At 44.0% G+C, this 19,032-nt stretch overlaps 1 protein-coding gene across 3 annotated transcripts in view; it reads right to left on the minus strand.

The window, feature by feature from the left end:
- The window catches only part of LOC117257927 (rho guanine nucleotide exchange factor 10-like protein), a 180,135-nt gene that overhangs the window by 98,628 nt on the left and 62,475 nt on the right, over positions 1–19,032 (minus strand). For all 3 annotated transcript variants that reach the window (XM_078170385.1, XM_078170384.1, XM_033628344.2), the window contains exon 9: positions 5,539–5,652. In XM_078170385.1, the coding sequence (XP_078026511.1) occupies positions 5,539–5,652 (114 nt within the window). The remainder of the gene's footprint in view (positions 1–5,538; positions 5,653–19,032) is intronic.

Raw genomic sequence — 19,032 nt, forward strand, 5'->3', positions numbered from 1 at the left:
AAGGGGCAGAACCAGACAGACAAGCCAGGCACAACTAGGCGAGTGTGCAGTAGCACTAGGGACCATGGCCGCAAAATAGGGCAAGATACCAGCTGACTTACTATAAGTCACATGCTTATGATGATGTGTTAGTGGAAGGTCCAGGAAATGTTAGGTTGCATGGCCGGTCTATAGGACCATAATGTAATGTAGAAGGGATGGTGACAGCAAGAGTCTGGTGTGATAATGAAAAATGTGCCAATGTAGACACCTGGCACACAGTACCCGTAGAACTGGCTTAGCAATGGCTCAAACTAAAACCGAAACCCCCATAGAAGAACCAGAAATACACCGGTACGAGACACCGAACTAATTAGAAGTACCACATGGAGATCTAATATGTCTTATCAGTGGTTAGAGTACTCTGCCAAGCAGGTAACTAACAGCTCGTGCATAGCCTGCCACAGAAAATTAGGCCTACCTAGAGTTAGGTCCCTCCCGGGTATAGAGGATTGTGAACAACGAGACACCTGTTTTGCGCAGTGTACTATGTGGATGGCGGCAGGGAAAAACAATTATGCCAGTAATAGGGAAATCTGCCCAATAAGTCTTAAGGGGGCTCCTGAGCAAATTAAAAAATAATTTCAAGTACCACCAGTAGTGCATTTGGCTCAAGATATTGTATTTCCCTTTTGTGTAGCCCGAGGTGATATCGAATATTGGTTAGAGAACTCCACTAGTAGCAACAACACGCTCAAGGCGGAACAACTGATCCAATGCCGGTGGGAAAGTGCCACCCATAAGTAAACTAATCAGACTTGGATTGCAAAAGTGTGTCAGACCATAGAACAAACTAGGATACAATGTCACCAGATGGTGAACTGTTTGTGGTACAATCAACAGAAGTCCGTAAATTGGTCTATAACAGCACTGGAAGGTGTGAGTGAACAGTTGCATGCTACATCTCCAATGGCTGTGAAGAACAGACTTGTCATCGAAACAACGTTAGCTCCGGACCAAGGTGTCTGTGATGTAATAGGGGAAGAATGCTGTACAGCCATCCCCATGAATACAGGCGAAGACGACAACCTGACTTTAGCTTTAGAAAACATACGTAGATTAAGAGACCACCAAGTACAACACTCTAATTGGAACACTAAAACCCCATCAATTCTTGACTGGTTAGAAAAGTTCTCTGTTGGAAAAATCTTATGGACTATAGAAGTAATATTTAGACTTGTTCTATTGACTATTCTCTTGATAATCTATTGATAGTCCTTCCCCTAGTACAGATCCTGATAAGAAGGGCCATGAGAACGGCCACGGGACAATTTATTATGCTGATACAACAGCAGGAAAAGCTCCCCGAGAAAGGCGAATTGTGGAAACTAGATAAACCGTGGGTAAGATCCTATGCATCCAAAAGATTGAACAACGATTTATATGAAACCGCGATTGACAGTACGGACGTATGTGAGAATATGGCTGACAATATAAACTTATATGAGCCAATGAAGGGGAACCTGGAAGGGGAATACGAGGTTGTATAGAGGGAGAGCCGATTCAGGGTAAGAAATAACCAAATAATTGGCAATAGATTCAGGAAAAACCTTGCTGTTACCAAACCCATACTAACAATCGACTGGTTAACATATATAGGTTATCTATCCCACGGGGCAATTAGGAGGAAAAGGAGGGAAGTGAATTGAACTAAACAATGTCCTTTCCAACACACAGATTGGTGCAGAGCATGGCCAGCATGTGGAGATCCCTGTATCCAAAGCAGCAGAATCCAGGGTTGGCCTACCAAGAGCGCCCAGCCATGTCAGAGGACCAGCCCCATTTGAGCCCAGGCTAGGGATGACCTACAGCGACAACTGGTCAACCACCATGAGCTGCAACAGGAGATCGAGATGCTGAGGGACCAGGTGGCGGCCTACCGGTCCGCTGCCACCCTGCCAGCTCTCCTGGGCACTTACCTGTGCCCGTGGATTGCTGTCAACAGTTTACTCACACACAACATGTCAACCTCCCAACCCATAACAAAGACCACAAACTGGACTTAATCTGCTGCACTGACATCACTCCCACTAACCTTGCTGTCACCGATTTCCCCATTTCTGACCACAAAGCTTTACTTTTTGACATTCACACCCAATTACACAAAGCCAAAGAACAACGGACCATCTCCTTCAGAAACACCAAACACATCAACATCACAGATCTCTCCACCCTGATCAGCTCCTACCCCAGCCCTCCCCCAACCTCCTCCCCTGCTGACCTGGTGACTCATTATAACAACTGTCTCTCCTCGTCCCTCACCACCCTGGCTCCCCTGAAAACTCGCTCAGTTTCATTCACACACACTGCTCTCTGGTTCACCCCTGACCTCCGCCAGCTCAAAGCCACAGGCCATCGACTGGAGCGACTGTACAAAAAGACTGGACTCACTGTACACAACCAAATGTATTCGGACCACCTTCACCACTACAAGAACGCCCTCACCACTGCCAAATCTTCATACTACTCCAACCTCATCACCACTGGTACAGGTAACAACAGAGTCCTCTTCTTCAGTCAGCCACCTACTTCAGCCTCCTAAAACCCTCCCTCCAGACATTTCCACTGATCAGTGCACTGCCTTCCTGGACTTCTTCAGCTCCAAAATCAACACCATTCACCAACAACTGGCCTCATCTTGTTTCTGTCCAAAACACAGCACTCAAACAGCCCTGGTCAAAATCACCAACGACCTCCTCCGTGCAGCTGACTCCGGACTACTCACCATTCTCATCCTCCTGGACCTCAGCGCAGCATTTGACACCATCTCCCACCCACTACTCCTGGACCACCTGGCTGGCATTGGGAACACTGGTGTTGCACTCTCCTGGTTCACATCATACCTCACCGACCGTCAACAATTTGTGCAATTAAGGAACCACAAGTCTGGGTGTTTGGGTGTTTCACTGGGTGTCCCCCAGGGGTCAGTCTTGGGTCCACTTCTGTTCATCATCTACCTCCTCCCCGTGGGCACAATCCTCCGTCACCATGGGGTCCATTTTCACTGCTACAGCGACGACACACAGGTCTACATCTCCTCCAAACTAGTGCTGCGTGATTTGAGAAAAATGTGCGATTGCGATTTGAGTGGACAATATCGCAATTTGCGGTTGCGATTACAATATAATAAATAAATGGTATCATGAGTCTTCTCGCTTGATTCAGTGTTTCCCCTACATTAGATTAGGGGGGCACTGACCTGACCTGACATAGTTATTGTTATGGGCAGACAGTGTGTAAATGACCATCAACAGACTGAGCACAGTCAAACACGCTGCTCACACAGCAGCGCAGCACGGCACTGTACACAGCGGAGCGAGCCTGTGTTGCGTTCAGGCGTTGTCACGTAAATGACAAATTCCAGCACCATAGCACAACACAGCAGCATGTCAAGTGGGCCGAACCCAAGCAAAATTGCTCAGTTTTTCATTTGTTATTATATAGTTTGTTATGGAGTCCGTGATTTCCCCGTGACACTCACAAATGTTTGCGTAACTGTGCTTGGATGTTGATTTATGAGGCTCTGGCGGCTTTCAGCTGTCTCTTTGTCTTTAACGTTACACGGCGGCTTGGCTTTCTCTCGCATGCATTCCTCCTACTTTTCTCTGTGCTGTCTCAAGTGCTGATATAAATTTGTCGTGTTGTCGTGGGATGTGGCGACTTTAACTTTTAAACTTTTACACAACACGTCTTTCTGTTAAACGTCGCCATACCTGAATCCAAAGTATCCCCATGTAATAGATGTTGCATTTTTTTCGCCACCAACTCAGCCTGTTCTTGGTCGTGCTCATGCTCTTCTTCAGCATCTATGGTGGTCACTGCTGCACGCCGGCTGCACACACCAGGATAGCTTGTGGGCGTGATGTCAACAAACTTCACACACTACAGGAGAGGTAGTCACGTTCACAGGCACACATGTTAACATTTATTTACATTAAATCGCAAATCGCAGGCTTTTATGCGGTTATGTAATCACACAGCCTGACATTGCGATTGCGATTGCGATTAGATTAATTGTGCAGCACTACTCCAAACCCACCACTGCCATCCCTCCCACCTCCCTCACCACCTATCTTGAAGACATCTGGAGCTGGATGAGCAGGAACTTCCTGAAGCTAAACGGCAATAAAACCGAGGCCCTGCTCATCGGCTCCAAATCCACCCTCTCCAAGTCACAACACACCCCAGCTCCACCCATCATCATCGACGGATTCCCTGTACCCTTCTCCTCCCAAGTCAAGAGCCTCGCCGTCTTTCTGGACAGCACCCTCTCATTTGCACCTCATATTCAAAACATCACCTGGACTGCTTTCTTCCACCTCCGCAACATCTCCAGACTCCGCCCATCACTGTCCCAGTCCAGCACTGAAATCCTGGTTCACTCATTTGTCACATCCCGCATCAACTACTGCAACGCCCTCCTCACTGGCCTCCCACCAAACTCATCAACAGACTGCAAATCATTCAGAACTCGGCCGCCCGGATCACCGCCTGCACCAAATCATCTGACCACATCACCCCTGTTCTCATCCAACTTCACTGGCTCCCTGTACAATACTGCATCCACTACAAAAACCTTCTCCTCACCTACAAAGCTCTCCACAATCTAGCCCCCACTTACCTCTGTGACCTCCTTCAGGAATATATCCCCTCCCGCACCCTCCGCTCAACCTCCCCACCTCACGCCTCAGTACCATGGGTGCCCGAGCCTTCAGCTGCTCTGGAACTCCCTCCCCCCACACATAAGACAGTCAGACTCCATCACATCATTCAAATCCCAATTCAAAACCATCCATCCATCCATCCATCCATCTTCTAACCGCTTCATCCTCTTGAGGGTCGCGGGGGGGCTGGAGCCTATCCCAGCTGACATTGGGTGAGAGGCAGGGTACACCCTGGACAGGTCGCCAGACTATCACAGGGGCACATAGAGACAGACAACCATTCATGCTCACATTCACACCTATGGACAATTTAGAGTTATCAATTAACCTAATCCCCAATCTGCATGTCTTTGGACTGTGGGAGGAAGCCGGAGTGCCCGGAGAGAACCCACGCTGACACGGGGAGAACATGCAAACTCCGCACAGAAGGGCTCCCACACCCGGGATCGAACCGGCAACCCTCTTGCTGTGAGGCAACAGTGCTAACCACCACACCACCGTGCCGCCCTCCAACTCAAAACCCACCTGTTCAAACTGGCATATTCACCCTAACTGAACACTGTGCACTACACTTGTTTTTATGTTGATGTTTTGTTTTAATGATGTCTTTTATCTTCTACGCTCTGTAAGGTGACCTTGGGTGACTTGAAAGGCGCCTCCAAATAAAATGCAGTATTATTAATATTATTATTATTATTATTATTATTACATACTCGAACTGCGCATGCGCGAAGGGGAATATTCAATGCTTAAAGCACCGCCTCTGGCAGTCAGCAGGGATGAAACAGAACACTCAGGGAGCATCTTTATAAAGAGGAAGGGGACAGAGTCCTACCTTAGTGTCACAGCTCTGTCTGATGTTGGCAACATGAGGTGCACTGAGACGCACAGCAAACTCCTTCCTGGTAACAGCACAACGCTCCTTCAGCCTCAGCACATCTGCAGGCAACTACAGAACAGAAACAGTGTTGATAATTAAAGGTCCCATGTTGTAATAAATTTGATTTTTTTTAAATAAAGCAGGTGTTCTATAAATACTATAAAAGTATCACAACGCTCAATCCACAGAGAAATGCACACTGAAAGGGAAACTTATCTTTGCTCTCTTCAAAGCCAGACTCCAGTATTACATTTTGTTTTTGTTTTTTTCTTTTAAGCAAAAATGCATGTGTTTAGGAAGTCCTGAGCATCCCACTGGATGAATGAGACTTGGATTATACTGCAGGAGTTGTGTGAGAGTTGATAAACTTGTGTTTTGATATAGTTTTGCTGTTTTTAACGTGGCCCTCAATCAATCAATAAATCAATATGTTCACCGATTACTGTGGAGCCTTGGGAGTATGTTTTCTTCACAAATTCAAGGTAACATGACATGACTATATGATTTAAAAATGATCCTTTTTTAAAGACTGAATTTATACCACATGCGTATGTTCTAAAAACAATTCACTGAAGTCCACTAAAAACTTTTTTCAAATCTGTTAAAAACTGCCAGAAAATATTAGAAATACACTGTTGATTCCTGAGAGGGAAATGGTGATGCGTTATGTAGTATGTAGTGATGTCACCCGATACAGCATCAAACTGCTGGATTTCTTCCTATGCAGTTTTATTTCTGTCTGTGGTGTATGATCATTATTATTTCCTTCTGGCTTCTTATTTTATATTATTGCCTTTTTATCATGTTTTCAGGACATGTATCATTGATCGTTGACAGTGATCTATTATGGTGTTTCTTACATCATACCTTCCTTACATCATATTATTGTTGTTATGCCTGTTGCTGAAGGTGATCCTTTTTGAGTCCTATAAAGTTTTAACTTTATCCCTACTGTGATGTCCTTTTGTGAGTTATGAGTTAAACTCTTTATGAATATTCCAACCATATAAACTCTATTAGTTAGTTGTCTGTCCACACTTGTACCTGTTGTTTATTGCCTTTGTCATATTTTTCATTTTCTGCCACTTAATGTGCAGGTTTGTCACAGTATCAATTCCTATTTGAATCCACTGTTGTTTTCTTTCTTTTTATTTTGGATTGAACTCTTTTTCTTGCTACGGGATATGTGAGTTACTCATGGTATACATTTACCTCATTTTCATTTGTAACTTTTTTCAATGTTTTTCTCTAGTGGGTTATGCCAATATATCATGTGACCTGTGTCACGTGACCTCTACATGATTTCTTAAATTGCACACCTGTTACCAAAGCATTTTATACCCTGATGAAGACTCTCCAGTCGAAACGCATTGGTTTATCCATGCATTTATATAGAATTTCACCGACAGTCAGCGTGCCTTGGATGTTTTTGTGGACTGCTTGTCTGTACCATGGACTTTTACACTGAGTGAGCTGGCCAGATGTCGTTTTTTACCTTTATGTGATACATTACAGTTGCTCTGATGTATAGTACAGAGCAGTGGTTCCTAACTGCTGGGTTGTGGTCCAAAATTGGGTCGCGGGTCCATTCTGAATGGACCTCAAGCGACTTGCGAACATGTCAAGTTTGTAAAAAACACAATTTATTTTTAAGTACAGTGAATTTCCAGCACAGATCTTTTATTTTGACGTGCCGCTTCCTGCTGTGGAGTGAGTGACTAATGGACAGCTACTTGATAGAGACAACAAACTCACTCAGTGACGTGGCCAAACGTAAGTATGACGCTGAAAAACGTAAGTATTACGCTGAAAAACGTAAGTATTACGCTGAATATATGAAACTGAATGGACTTTGAACAAATGACTTCTGGAGCCTGTGGCTGGACCACTGAGATAAAGAATTATGAGAAAATAGAAATAAGATATATGAAAATAAGAAGTATGTAAAAAATATAAAAAATATGTGCCTTATGAAACATTGCAATGTATAAAACTAGTTTGTAAAGTTCTTAAAATATAAAAATGCTCTCTCTCTGTCTCTCAATAAAATATATAAGAAAGAAAGATAGAAAATATGTAAAATATGTCAATATGTTTGTTCTGCCCTCCAGGCAGTGTTCCTTATGTTTAACTGTTTGGGGCCACCTTCTGGTGAGATGTTGTGTTTATATAGAGAAACAGGAAATGAGAGAAACAGGAAATGAGACGCAGCTAGTAGCCTATGCTAAAACATGTGAGCAGCCAAGCATGGTGTAGCCTACATCATCTGTTGTAATCCTCTGATTCTGCCATTGCCAGCATTGCCTTTAAGTATTAGACTTATTATTTACAAGTTTATCTTTCTGTTTCATGAAGAATTTGTTGCAGATGCGATCTAGTTTATGTAAATATTAGATGATTTCAAGTACTTAGCTGTTGTACTAGCTATTTCTTTTAGTGATTCCTTGCACTATGTAGTTACTTTAGTAAGCCTAACGCAATCTGTATTTTGTTATTATTGCAGTTTTACACCTTGATGTATCAGCATGCTTCAAGTCTAAAGTAAAGTGGAGCTCAGTAAGCTACATCCCGACTCTCGTGCTGATTATTTGGGAGTTTGGCTGGCTGTCAACTTATGGTTAAAGAAGACACCAGTAATTGGACAGTACAGTAAAAAGGCAAGTGATAGGATGGCACAGCGTCAACCATTGCAACAGATCAAACAGACCATATGAAAATTGCATTATGTCAGCTAAAGAGAACGAAGAGAAGAATAGAGCCTCTGACCATTCTGGCGTAACTAGCACATCTGCATCCTCAGCTACCGCAGCAGCAAGGGCCCAAGCAAAGGCAGAGGCAGCACGTGTATGTGCGTCATTTGCAGACAGAGAAATCAAGCTGAAATTAGAGCTAGCTGAGAGAGAGGCAAGACAAAAATGGAAGAGGCACAGAAAGCTTTAGAAAAAACAAGACTACAGACTGAATTGGAAGCTTTGGCTATCCAGAGAGAGACAGCTGCTGCCATAGTATAGGCAGACATCTTAGAGGCAGCTGAAGAGCAGGCTAGCCCACCTGGCAGCAAGGACAGTCAGAGTCCTTTAGAGGAAGAGATTGAAAACCGCACATCTGCATATGTAAAACAACAAAATGACCTACTCTCTTCATGAAAAACTTACACCTCCACCCATCGAACAAGAGCACAACCTAGTCACATGGGGGACTGCATACGGGTTTTTTTCAGATGAACACTCATCTCAGCAGCCTATCAAATCTGAGCCTGCCCAGCTTTGTGACCCAAGGTCTTCCAAACCGTCTCATCACTTCAAAAAGGTCTCGCCACACCTTGAGCCACCTATCCAAAGTATGAACCCTTCAGCTCAACCATTTACTCCTCATCACACCACGCCAGCTGACCCCGTGCTAAACCCTGCCATGACAGACTTTGTTAGGTACTTACCCCGAGAGCTTTAGGGCGTGGCAGTCATCCTTCCTCAGCGTAAGCAACGGCCTAAACATTTCAGCCAGTGAGGAATTGGATCTCTTGACCAAACGGCTAGGCAAAGAGTCATCCCAACATGTCAAGAGAATTCGACAAGTGCACGTCAACCATCCTGAGGCAGCACTCAGAAAATCATGGGAGAGATTAATGGAGTGTTATGCTGCACCGGAAGTGATCACACATTTCCGAGGATCTCCAATAAAGACTACATCAAACTCAGAGAGCTTGGAGATCTTCTCATGGAGCTTCTGTCTGCAAAGGAGGATGGATATCTGCCTGGGCTAGCCTTCCTGGACACTGCTCGTGGGATTAATCCTATAATAGAAAAACTCCCACACACACTTCAGGAGAAATGGATAACGAGAGGTTCCAAGTTCAAAGAGGAACTTCACTGCTTTCCCCCGTTCTCCTTCTTCGTGGAGTTTATCCACCATGAAGCAGGCACCAGGAACGACCCAAGCTTCGCAGTAACAACAGCCCCCCTGTAAGAGAGAAATATTGCCAGGGGAGAACCGCAGTGTCAGTCCATAAGACAGACATCTCCACCAACGGTGAACAAGACACAACCGTCTCTCCAAAGCAAGATGAGAATCCAGGAAAGAGCTACCCTATCCATCAAAAACCTCACCCGTTAAGGAAGTGTCGTGGATTCAGAACGAAAGCAATTGATGAGAAGAAGACCTTCCTCCATGACAACAAGATATGTTACAGGTGCTGTGCATCCATCTCTCATGTAGCCAGAGACTGTAAAGCTCCTGTAAAATGCAGTGACAGTGTGACAGTAACTGCCATATCACGGCAGTGCATCCTGGCCCGGCACCTCAGGCGGCTCAAGCTCCTACCCCGGCACCAGAGCATGACGAGGAGGGAGACAATCTTCAGCCTGACTCTGCACCTACCGTCACCTCAAAGTGCACTGAGATTTGCGGTGAAGGACAGCCGTTAATGTCTTGCTCTAAGATATGTCTGGTTCGAGTGTTTCCCCGAAGGCAGAGAGACAAGGCAATCAAGACATACGCGGTACTCGACGACCAGAGCAACTGCTCTTTGGCAAGGCCAGAATTCTTCGAGCTATTTAATGTCAAGAGCCACATCTCTCCATACTCATTACGAACATGCGCTGGAGTCATTGACATGTCTGGCAGGAAGGCGGAGGGGTTCCAGATTGAGCCTGTTAAGGGAGGAGTTACACTTGCCTTATCATCACTGATTGAGTGCAATCAAATTCCAATGAACAGAGCAAAAATACCGACCCCCAGAGCAGCTCTCTTCTATCCACATCTGAAGAAGGTGGCAGGTCACATCCCGGAGCTGGATCAAAACGCCCAAATCCTTCTTTTGTTTGGGAGAGACATCATCAGAGTGCATAGGTGAGAGAGCAGGTCAACGGCCCTTATGATGGCCCCTTTGCGCAGAGGTTGGATTTAGGCTGGGTTGTGGTCAGAAAAGTGTGCCTTAGCAACGCCCACAAACCAAGTGTGAGTGCCTACAAAACCCAAGTCTTAGAGAACGGACTTCCTTCCTACCTGATACCCTGCGACAGCTACATGAACCTGAAAGAGAGGGTGTGCTATGGTGGGGAGCAGCGTGACAGACCCATTAGCACCCACAATGCCAAGCTGGAGAAGGTGACCGAGCATAACATGGGTCGCAACATGTTCGAAACAACTGAGAACGACAGTAAGCTTGCCCTGTCCATCGAAGATGCCGCCTTTCCTAAAAATCATGGACTCAGAAGTGTACAGGGATAAGGAGAACAACTGGGTTGCTCCACTGCCCTTCAAGGTGCCACGAAAGCGGCTCCCTAACAACCGCAGGCAAGCAGTCAATCGCCTCACCTCACTGCTTCGAACCCTCAACAAGAAACCTGTGATGAAACAGCAATTCATAGCCTTCATGGGAAAGGTTTTTGAGGCCAACCACACAGAACTAGCACCCCCTCCGGCGGAAGATGAGGATTGTTGGTACCTGCCAATGTTTGGAGTCTACCACCCTCAAAAACCTGACCAGATAAGGGTGGTGTTCGATCCTAGTGCACAGGAAGATGGCACCTCGCTCAACAACGTGCTATTAACTGGCAATGACCTTAATAACAGTCTTTTGGGAGTCCTCATCCAATTTTGAAAGGAGACAGTGGCGGTCATGGCAGACATCCAAAAAATGTTCCACTGCTTTCTTGTCAGACAGGACCACCGCAATTTCTTGCGGTTCTTACGGTTCAGGGATAATGATCTGACAAAGGACACTGTCGAATACTGGATGAGAGTCCAGGTGTTTGGCAATAGCCCTTCGCCCTCCATCGCCATCTATGGGCTTAGGCTTGCCGCCAAAGTAGGTGAATGTGAGCATGGGACAGACACACGACGATTTGTGGAAAGGCACTTCTACGTCGACGATGGACTCATGTCCATACCGACTGACACAGAAGCTATCAGTCTTCTCCAAAGGACACAAGCATCTCTCGCCAAGTCCAACCTTCGCCTCCACAAGATCGTTTCCAACAGCCCTGCTGTAATAAAGGCCTTTCTACCAGAGGATTATGCTGAAGGCATAAAGGATTTGGACCTCGGTGGAGATATCACACTCATGCAGAGGAGTCTTAGGCTGTGCTGGGAGATAGCTGATGACACTTTCACATTCAATGTGTCAGTGGATGGCAAACCATTCATGCGACGTGGCGTGTTGTCCACCGTCAACAGCGTTTTTGATCCCCTTGGTGTGGCCACTCCAGTTACCATACAAGGAAGAGCCTTATTAAGAGACCTCACCACTGACACGTCTGATTGGGATGCTCCACTCCCGGAGGAGAAATGGAGAGATTGGGAAGTCCGGCGTGACACGCTCCAGGAGTTAAGGCAGCTGCACATCCCACGCACCTACACTCAAGATTCTCTCTCCAACGCAAGACGTGTAGAGCTGTGCATGTTTTCTGACGCCTCCACCAAGGCTATTGGTGCGGTGGCTTACCTGAGGGTCATCGATAAGGATGGAAACAGCAACGTCGGTTTCATCCTGGGGAAGGCCAAACTCACCCCTTTATCTTAGCCAACCATCCCTAGGCTTGAACTTTGTGCTGCAGTCATAGCAGTAGAAATGGCAGAGTTCATCGTTGATGAGATCGACCTCAAGATGGATGCAGTAAGGTTTTACTGTGATAGCAAGGTAGTCCTTGGCTACATACACAACGAGGTGCAGTGTTTCTATGTGTATGTACACAACAGAGTTCAGAGGATACGCAAATCAACCAAACCAGTGCAATGGCTCTATGTACCAACGGAACACAATCCGGCTGATCATGCATCAAGGTGTGTCCCTGCTTCACACCTTTCAAAAACAACTTGGCTCAAGGGACCAGCATTCCTTCATAAACCATGTGAAGGCCGTCAAGAGAACCCTGAGTCCTTCGAACTCATCAGTCCTGAACTTGACGTCAAAGTACGACCTGAGCTATCAAGCTTCCACACACAAGTTCAAAAGCAGAGCCTCACCGCTGACAGGTTCAAGCGCTTCTCTACGTGGGACTCACTGCTCGGAGCCATTGCCTCCTTATTCACATCACTTGTTCACACAAGTCTCCAGACAATGGAAAAGGATGTAGAGGGTGGCATCGGTGCAAGCAACCTCGCACCCCTGACAAGCTCTCTCAAGCTATGGACATCATCATAAAGGCAGTTCAAAGGGTGGCTTTCCCTGTGGAATTCTCTGCCCTCTCCGATAGCCCCTCCCAAAGAGTAGTTCACTCTTTAAACTCCATCCTGTGCTTGAGGCAGACCTCCTACGGACTGGGGGGCGACTCAAACATGCACCACTGGAACATGCCAAGAAGAACCCCCTAGTTTTACCAAAACACAGCTACGTCTCTACTCTGTTGGTACGCTGCCACCACCACACGCAGGTGAAACATCAAGGACGTCATTTCACAGAAGGGGCCGTCAGCATGCACCACTGGAACATGCCAAGAAGAACCCCCTAGTTTTACCTAAACACAGCTACGTCTCTACTCTGGCGGTGTGCCACCACCATGCACAGGTCAAAACATCAAGGACGTCATTTCACAGAAGGGGCCATCAGGTCCACCGGCCATTAGATACAAAAGGCTTATTGGCTCAATCCTACACAAGTGCATCTCCTGTCGACGGCTCCGTGGCAAGATGTAGGTGCAAACCATGGCAGACTTGCCACCCGAACGCCTCAGCACGTCTCCATCATTCACCTACGTGGGCTTGGACGTCTTCGGCCCTTGGCACAAGAAGTGGGCTTGTTGAGAGCAAGCATTTGGCAATTCTATTTACCTGCAAGAGCACCAGAGCAATGCGTATCAACGTAATCGAGTCCATAGATTCTTCCAGTTGCATCAATGCTCTGAGGCGGTACTTCGCAATCTGTGGACCGGCGAAGCAACTGAGGTCAGATCGTGGAACCAATTTCGTGGGCGCCACCAACGAGCTTGGGCTGACCAAACAGGGAGGATCCAGTGTCCTGAGATACCTGAGTGAGCAGGGGTGTTCCTGGGAGTTCAATCCTCCTCATTCATCACACATGGGAGGCTCCTGGGAGCGAATGATTGGAGTAGCTCGCAGGATACTTGACTCCATGCTGCTGCAACAACACATCCGCCTCTCCCACGAGGTCCTGTGCACTCTCATGTCTGAGGTATCTGCTATAATAAATGCCAGACCCCTGGTTCCAGTCTCTTCTGACACAGATAACCCCTTCATCCTGACACCTGCAGTGCTTTATACACAAAAGGTTGGTGCTCCACCTGGAGAGTTCTCGAACAGGACCTCCACCGAAGCCAATGAAAACAGGTGCAAGCTCTTGCCAACGCGTTTTGGTCCCGATGGAGATAGGAGTATCTCCCTAATCTTCAGTGTCGCCGCAGGTGGACCGAGGATCATCGTAACCTACAGAAAGGAGATGTAGTGCTACTAAAAGACAGCCAAATCACAAGGAACGAGTGGCCTATGGCACTCGTAACATCCACCTTTCCAGGATGGAAAGGTGCGGAAGGTCAAAGTGAGGATCTCATCTCAAGAAAATCCGAAGACATTCCTGCATCCCATCTCAGAAGTCATTCCTTCTGTTGCCTAAAGAGGACTGAACATTGAGCTAATAGATAAGTTATCATTATAAATTTATAGTTAGTTAAGTTATAGATAATCTGTATCTTTAATAGTGGCATCACAGACACCAGGCGGAGAGTGTTCTGCCCTCCAGGCAGTGTTCTTTATGTTTACTTGTTTGGCGCCACCTTCTGGCGCAATGTTGTGTTTACATAGAGAAATAGGAAATGAGAAAAACAGGAAATGAGACGCAGCTAGTAGCCTATGCTAAAACATGTGAGCAGCCAAGCATGGTGTAGCCTACATCATCTGTTGTAATCCTCTGATTCTGCCATTGCCAGCATTGTCTTTAAGTATTAGACTTATTATTTACAAGTTTATCTTTCTGTTTCATGAAGAATTTGTTGCAGATGCGATCTAGTTTATGTAAATATTAGATGATTTCAAGTACTTAGCTGTTGTACTAGCTATTTCTTTTAGTGATTCCTTGCACTATGTAGTTACTTTAGTAAGCCTAATGCAATCTGTATTTTGTTATTATTGCAGTTTTACACCTTGATGTATCAGCATGCTTCAAGTCTAAAGTAAAGTGGAGCTCAGTAAGCTACATCCCGACTCTCATGCTGATTATTTGGGAGTTTGGCTGGCTGTCAACTTATGGTTAAAGAAGACACCAGTAGTTAGACAGTACAATGTTAAATATAGAATCAATCCTCCATAAAGCAGCATCCCCTTCTTGAACTCTAGACACAACCCTGTTCCATATGTGCTTACTTACAGTCGGCATTTATACAACAAATGATAGCAGGTCTTCTCTAATACATTTATGCCCACTGCTGGCTTTAGAATACACAGTCACACAAGAACTTTGCCAAACTTATCGTACTACAATTAAAAATCAGGTGAAATCTAATTAAATTTAAGTCACCAAGACTCAGAAGCTGCCGAGTTTGTTGAATCAACACTCAGTGTCAACTTTTAGGTGGGTGACAGTTTTCAGACTTGATCAGAGTGACGTGATTCAAAACCCAACTCTAGTTACTGCCATTATTTACTTAGAGCCTGAGAAGACAAAGACACATACCTTGTGTATCTGTGAATCTCTTACATTCAGTGAAAATATTCCTCCTCCTGTTCATAAAAACATACAGCTTTTCCAAGGCTCTGCATTAACTTTATACCATCTGCACACTCAAAGTTACACTGCGTCCTTTTCAAAACACTCATATATGAGCAGAGTGGGGAAAGTCCAACACAGGAGTAATACATGGTGACCGAAAGAGAACACAGAAGTGCTGACAGAGCGAGGGGTAGCCAGAAATAATTCACTTCCTCTTTCCATCAAACCAGGTTTCTTTCACACTGTACATGTATATTATAAAGTGGCAGAGGCTCATCCCTGCTAAGGTAATTCTGGGGTTGAACCAATATGAATGTTTTCAGGTCAGTATCCACAGACTTACGGGCTGTTTAGTCACAGCATTCAGTACTTTTAAATTCAACAAGTGTAAATGAAAAAAAAACAAAAAACGAAAAAAAAAAAAAAACAACAACAGACACTGGAACACTGAGATCCAGCTGGAGGCCTCACCTAATCTTAGAGCTATATTTCTTAATATTCTTCTCCATTAATTGATTAATTAATGATTATGAAACAAGCAGTAATGAACCTGCAGACTTATTCCCAACCCTGTAGTTCCTCTTAGTGTTTTACCATCTTTCAGTTCATTGTTTTGGTTTACGGGCCACATTTTACTGCTTTGGTCTTGAGTTTCAGCAGTAAACAGCAGACAGACAGTTAGAGAGGAGCTGGTGAACACAGTAGAGCATTTAGCAGCTTAAGAGACAGATTTTCTTCTCAGGAGTTGGTGGATACTAAAAACAGAGCTTAAAAGAAAGTGAACATTGTAATAATATTTATCAGATAGATCAACATGACAACAAATGAATGATCCTGTTGCTTTTAAACTGCTGAATGTGTTTGCAACTGTTTACTAACCACAGCCATGTTAACATATTAAGTTGATATGTCAGTGTTGGGTTGACAGTGTTGTTCTGTTGCCCCCACTTAGCCAAAAAAATAAATAAATAAATAATAAAAAAAAAAATAATAATAATAATAATGATGCTTTAAATCTTAAAGATTTTTATAAATTAGTTTTTCAATTGTATTCTTTTGTCATGTTTATAATTTGTTTTATAATCCACTGTATGAATTATAATGACCTTAAAAAAAAAACAATATCTGCTTTAGTTAGTATGTATTAGGGGTGGAAATCACTAGAGGATCCTTGAAACCATATTATCACAATCCTTAAGTCATGATACACAATATTATTGCAATTTTAAATATGTTGCAAAATGCTGAGCATTGTGATAACATATGATGTGATTTATTACACTTTTCACCTGTAAATAATGTTCCCAAAGGGAAACTTTGCCAACATTTTTTTTATCTATTAAAAAAAAGTTCAGTCTGTTCATCTCACTTCAGCCTTTTTTTTTGCAGCAAAATGTATCATATGGTGTGAAAAAGCAATTGATTATATTATTCTAGTAGGCTACTTAAAGTTTTATTTGTATTTGTAATATTGATAATTTACATAATAAAAAAAATGATACTTGGCACTGTGTGACAATACGATATTGCCACACAAAAATATAGTGACACTACGCTGTAAGGATTTTGTCCCCCACCCCTAGTATCTATTATTTTATTACAACAACCTAACAACAACCTAAGCCTAAATCATTAGTTTCAATGATCAGTTTCATTTAGCTTCAGCTGAACTTACTTAAACCAAACATTTCTAAAATCTCAACTTTTTATTGATGTCAGAAACAATACAGAAATAAAACTCAAATGAAGAGCTGGGTGAAAAAAATGACAACAAAACAGAATAATGACATCCTGAAATGATACAGAAAGTAAAACTAACAGATGAGCAAACATCCTGCATGTGTGCAAAAACACTACAGAATTTCCAGCATGGTACTGAAATGAAAAACAGGCATCAATTTTTTTAACACGATTGATATAGCCTAGGTATACGATGCATACATATAATAATACTGAATCACATCTTAAAAGAGAAACCTGTGGTGTTTCACATGGTTTGGTATTGGGACCTAAGTTATGCATACTTTATTTGAATTATATTAGTATGGTATCTAATATGTTGAAATTTGTAACATTTGCTGATGATACAAATTGATTTTGTTCAGGTAAGGACAAGAAAGAGTTATTAAAAACAGTAGAAAGGGAATTGATCATGTGGAAAAAATGGTTTGCTGTTAATAAGTTATCACTGAATGAAAATAAAACAAAATTGATGGTGTTCAGTGCTAAAAGGGCTAATTATAGATCATAAACTATGTTGGAAGCCACATATAGAACATGTTAAATGGAAATTATCTAAATCTACTGCTGTTGTTTATAAAACAAGGGGGTTGTTTGTATATATTGTTCTGTTCACGTGTGTTGGGACCTCAGCCACGTGTTTTAAACAATAGAGATGCCTTCACCAAACCAGCCAGTCTGGAAACAAAGGAAACGCGCCAGGTCTCCATCCGTCCAGTAACTGTCAAAGGTGTAAATCACTTCCAAAATTCTAACTCTTGCTCCCTAATGGGCGACAGCTGACAGATCCAGGTGGAATTCCCTCTGACGACACCAAGACTGAGACCGCTGCGCTCTTACGCCCCTCGCAATCCCGTGTGACGAGCTGCTGGAAGGAAGCCAAAATCTTTCTGTGCACAAGTTACTGATAGGGAGCACTTCAAACGTTTGAATTCAACCCACCTAGGCCGCCCTTTTTCTTCGCTGGACAAGGAAAAACACCTTTTTCTTTCTGTTTTGACACTCCACAGAAAACCAGAGGAACGCCGCGCAACCCTGCTGTTACTCAATATCTGCAGAGGTTGGAGAAAACCCCCTTTCTCCACAAGAAACTGAACCACTGAGGCCCAGCTTCTTCAAACTAGTCGACCCCGCCGATCCCTCTTCTGCCACGCCGCGGACAGCCCCTTCCGCGCACTCATCGCAGAGCAACAGACTGGACGCACACAGTCGCGCCAAGCGACCCAAGTAAGAGAGCTTTAAGCTAGGTACATGACCTAACGCATTGATAGATTGACATTGACTGGAAGTCATTCATTCCAATGGAGGTGAAAATGATGGACAGTAACGGACTAGCGAGCAGCACGGCAGTGGTTCCGTTGACCATCGGACCATGGCAGCATTGGATTTTTCCTACTCAGGCGTTGACAACATGGGAGAAACGGAGCGATATGGTGCCAGAAGTACAAAATAAATTGCATTCGCAGTTGTAAACAAACAATATCTCATTTATTTATGCAAAAGAAAAATAAGCAGAAGCTTTGTTTTCCACTATTAAAAGTGAATGTTGACCATAGGTTGATTTCTATGCGGTTGATAATTAATCTATATTTCTGAATTTTGCGCTCATTTCCATAGCCCATTTAACGCCTATCAGCTCTTTCAATAGTACACTACTCAACTCGTCTCAGTTCAATTCAGTACAGTGATATGGTCTGAAATATGTGCCACCAGAAACTGAATTTGAATCATTTATATTTGAATTTGAATTTCTAAACTTGAATAATTGCATTGAAAAACTGAATCTGAATAGTATAATTTGAAATTGAATATATTTCTATATATCTTCACATTCAGTTCTCACAATTCAATTTCAATTTACTGTGACAGACATCCGGGTAGTTTAAGGATGAAGGAAAAGCAATCGAGCGCAGATACACAGGACTCCTCTTCGGCCAATCAGCACCTACGATTTTGAGCACGTAGGAAGAAGCGCTCGCCTTGATCCATAGACCACAGACAATAGGCTTGTTCAAGATGAACTGCGCCTCGCCTGAAAAGTAGATGAG

This window comes from Epinephelus lanceolatus, chromosome 8, assembly GCF_041903045.1.
Source record: "Epinephelus lanceolatus isolate andai-2023 chromosome 8, ASM4190304v1, whole genome shotgun sequence".
Lineage (NCBI taxonomy): Eukaryota > Metazoa > Chordata > Actinopteri > Perciformes > Serranidae > Epinephelus > Epinephelus lanceolatus.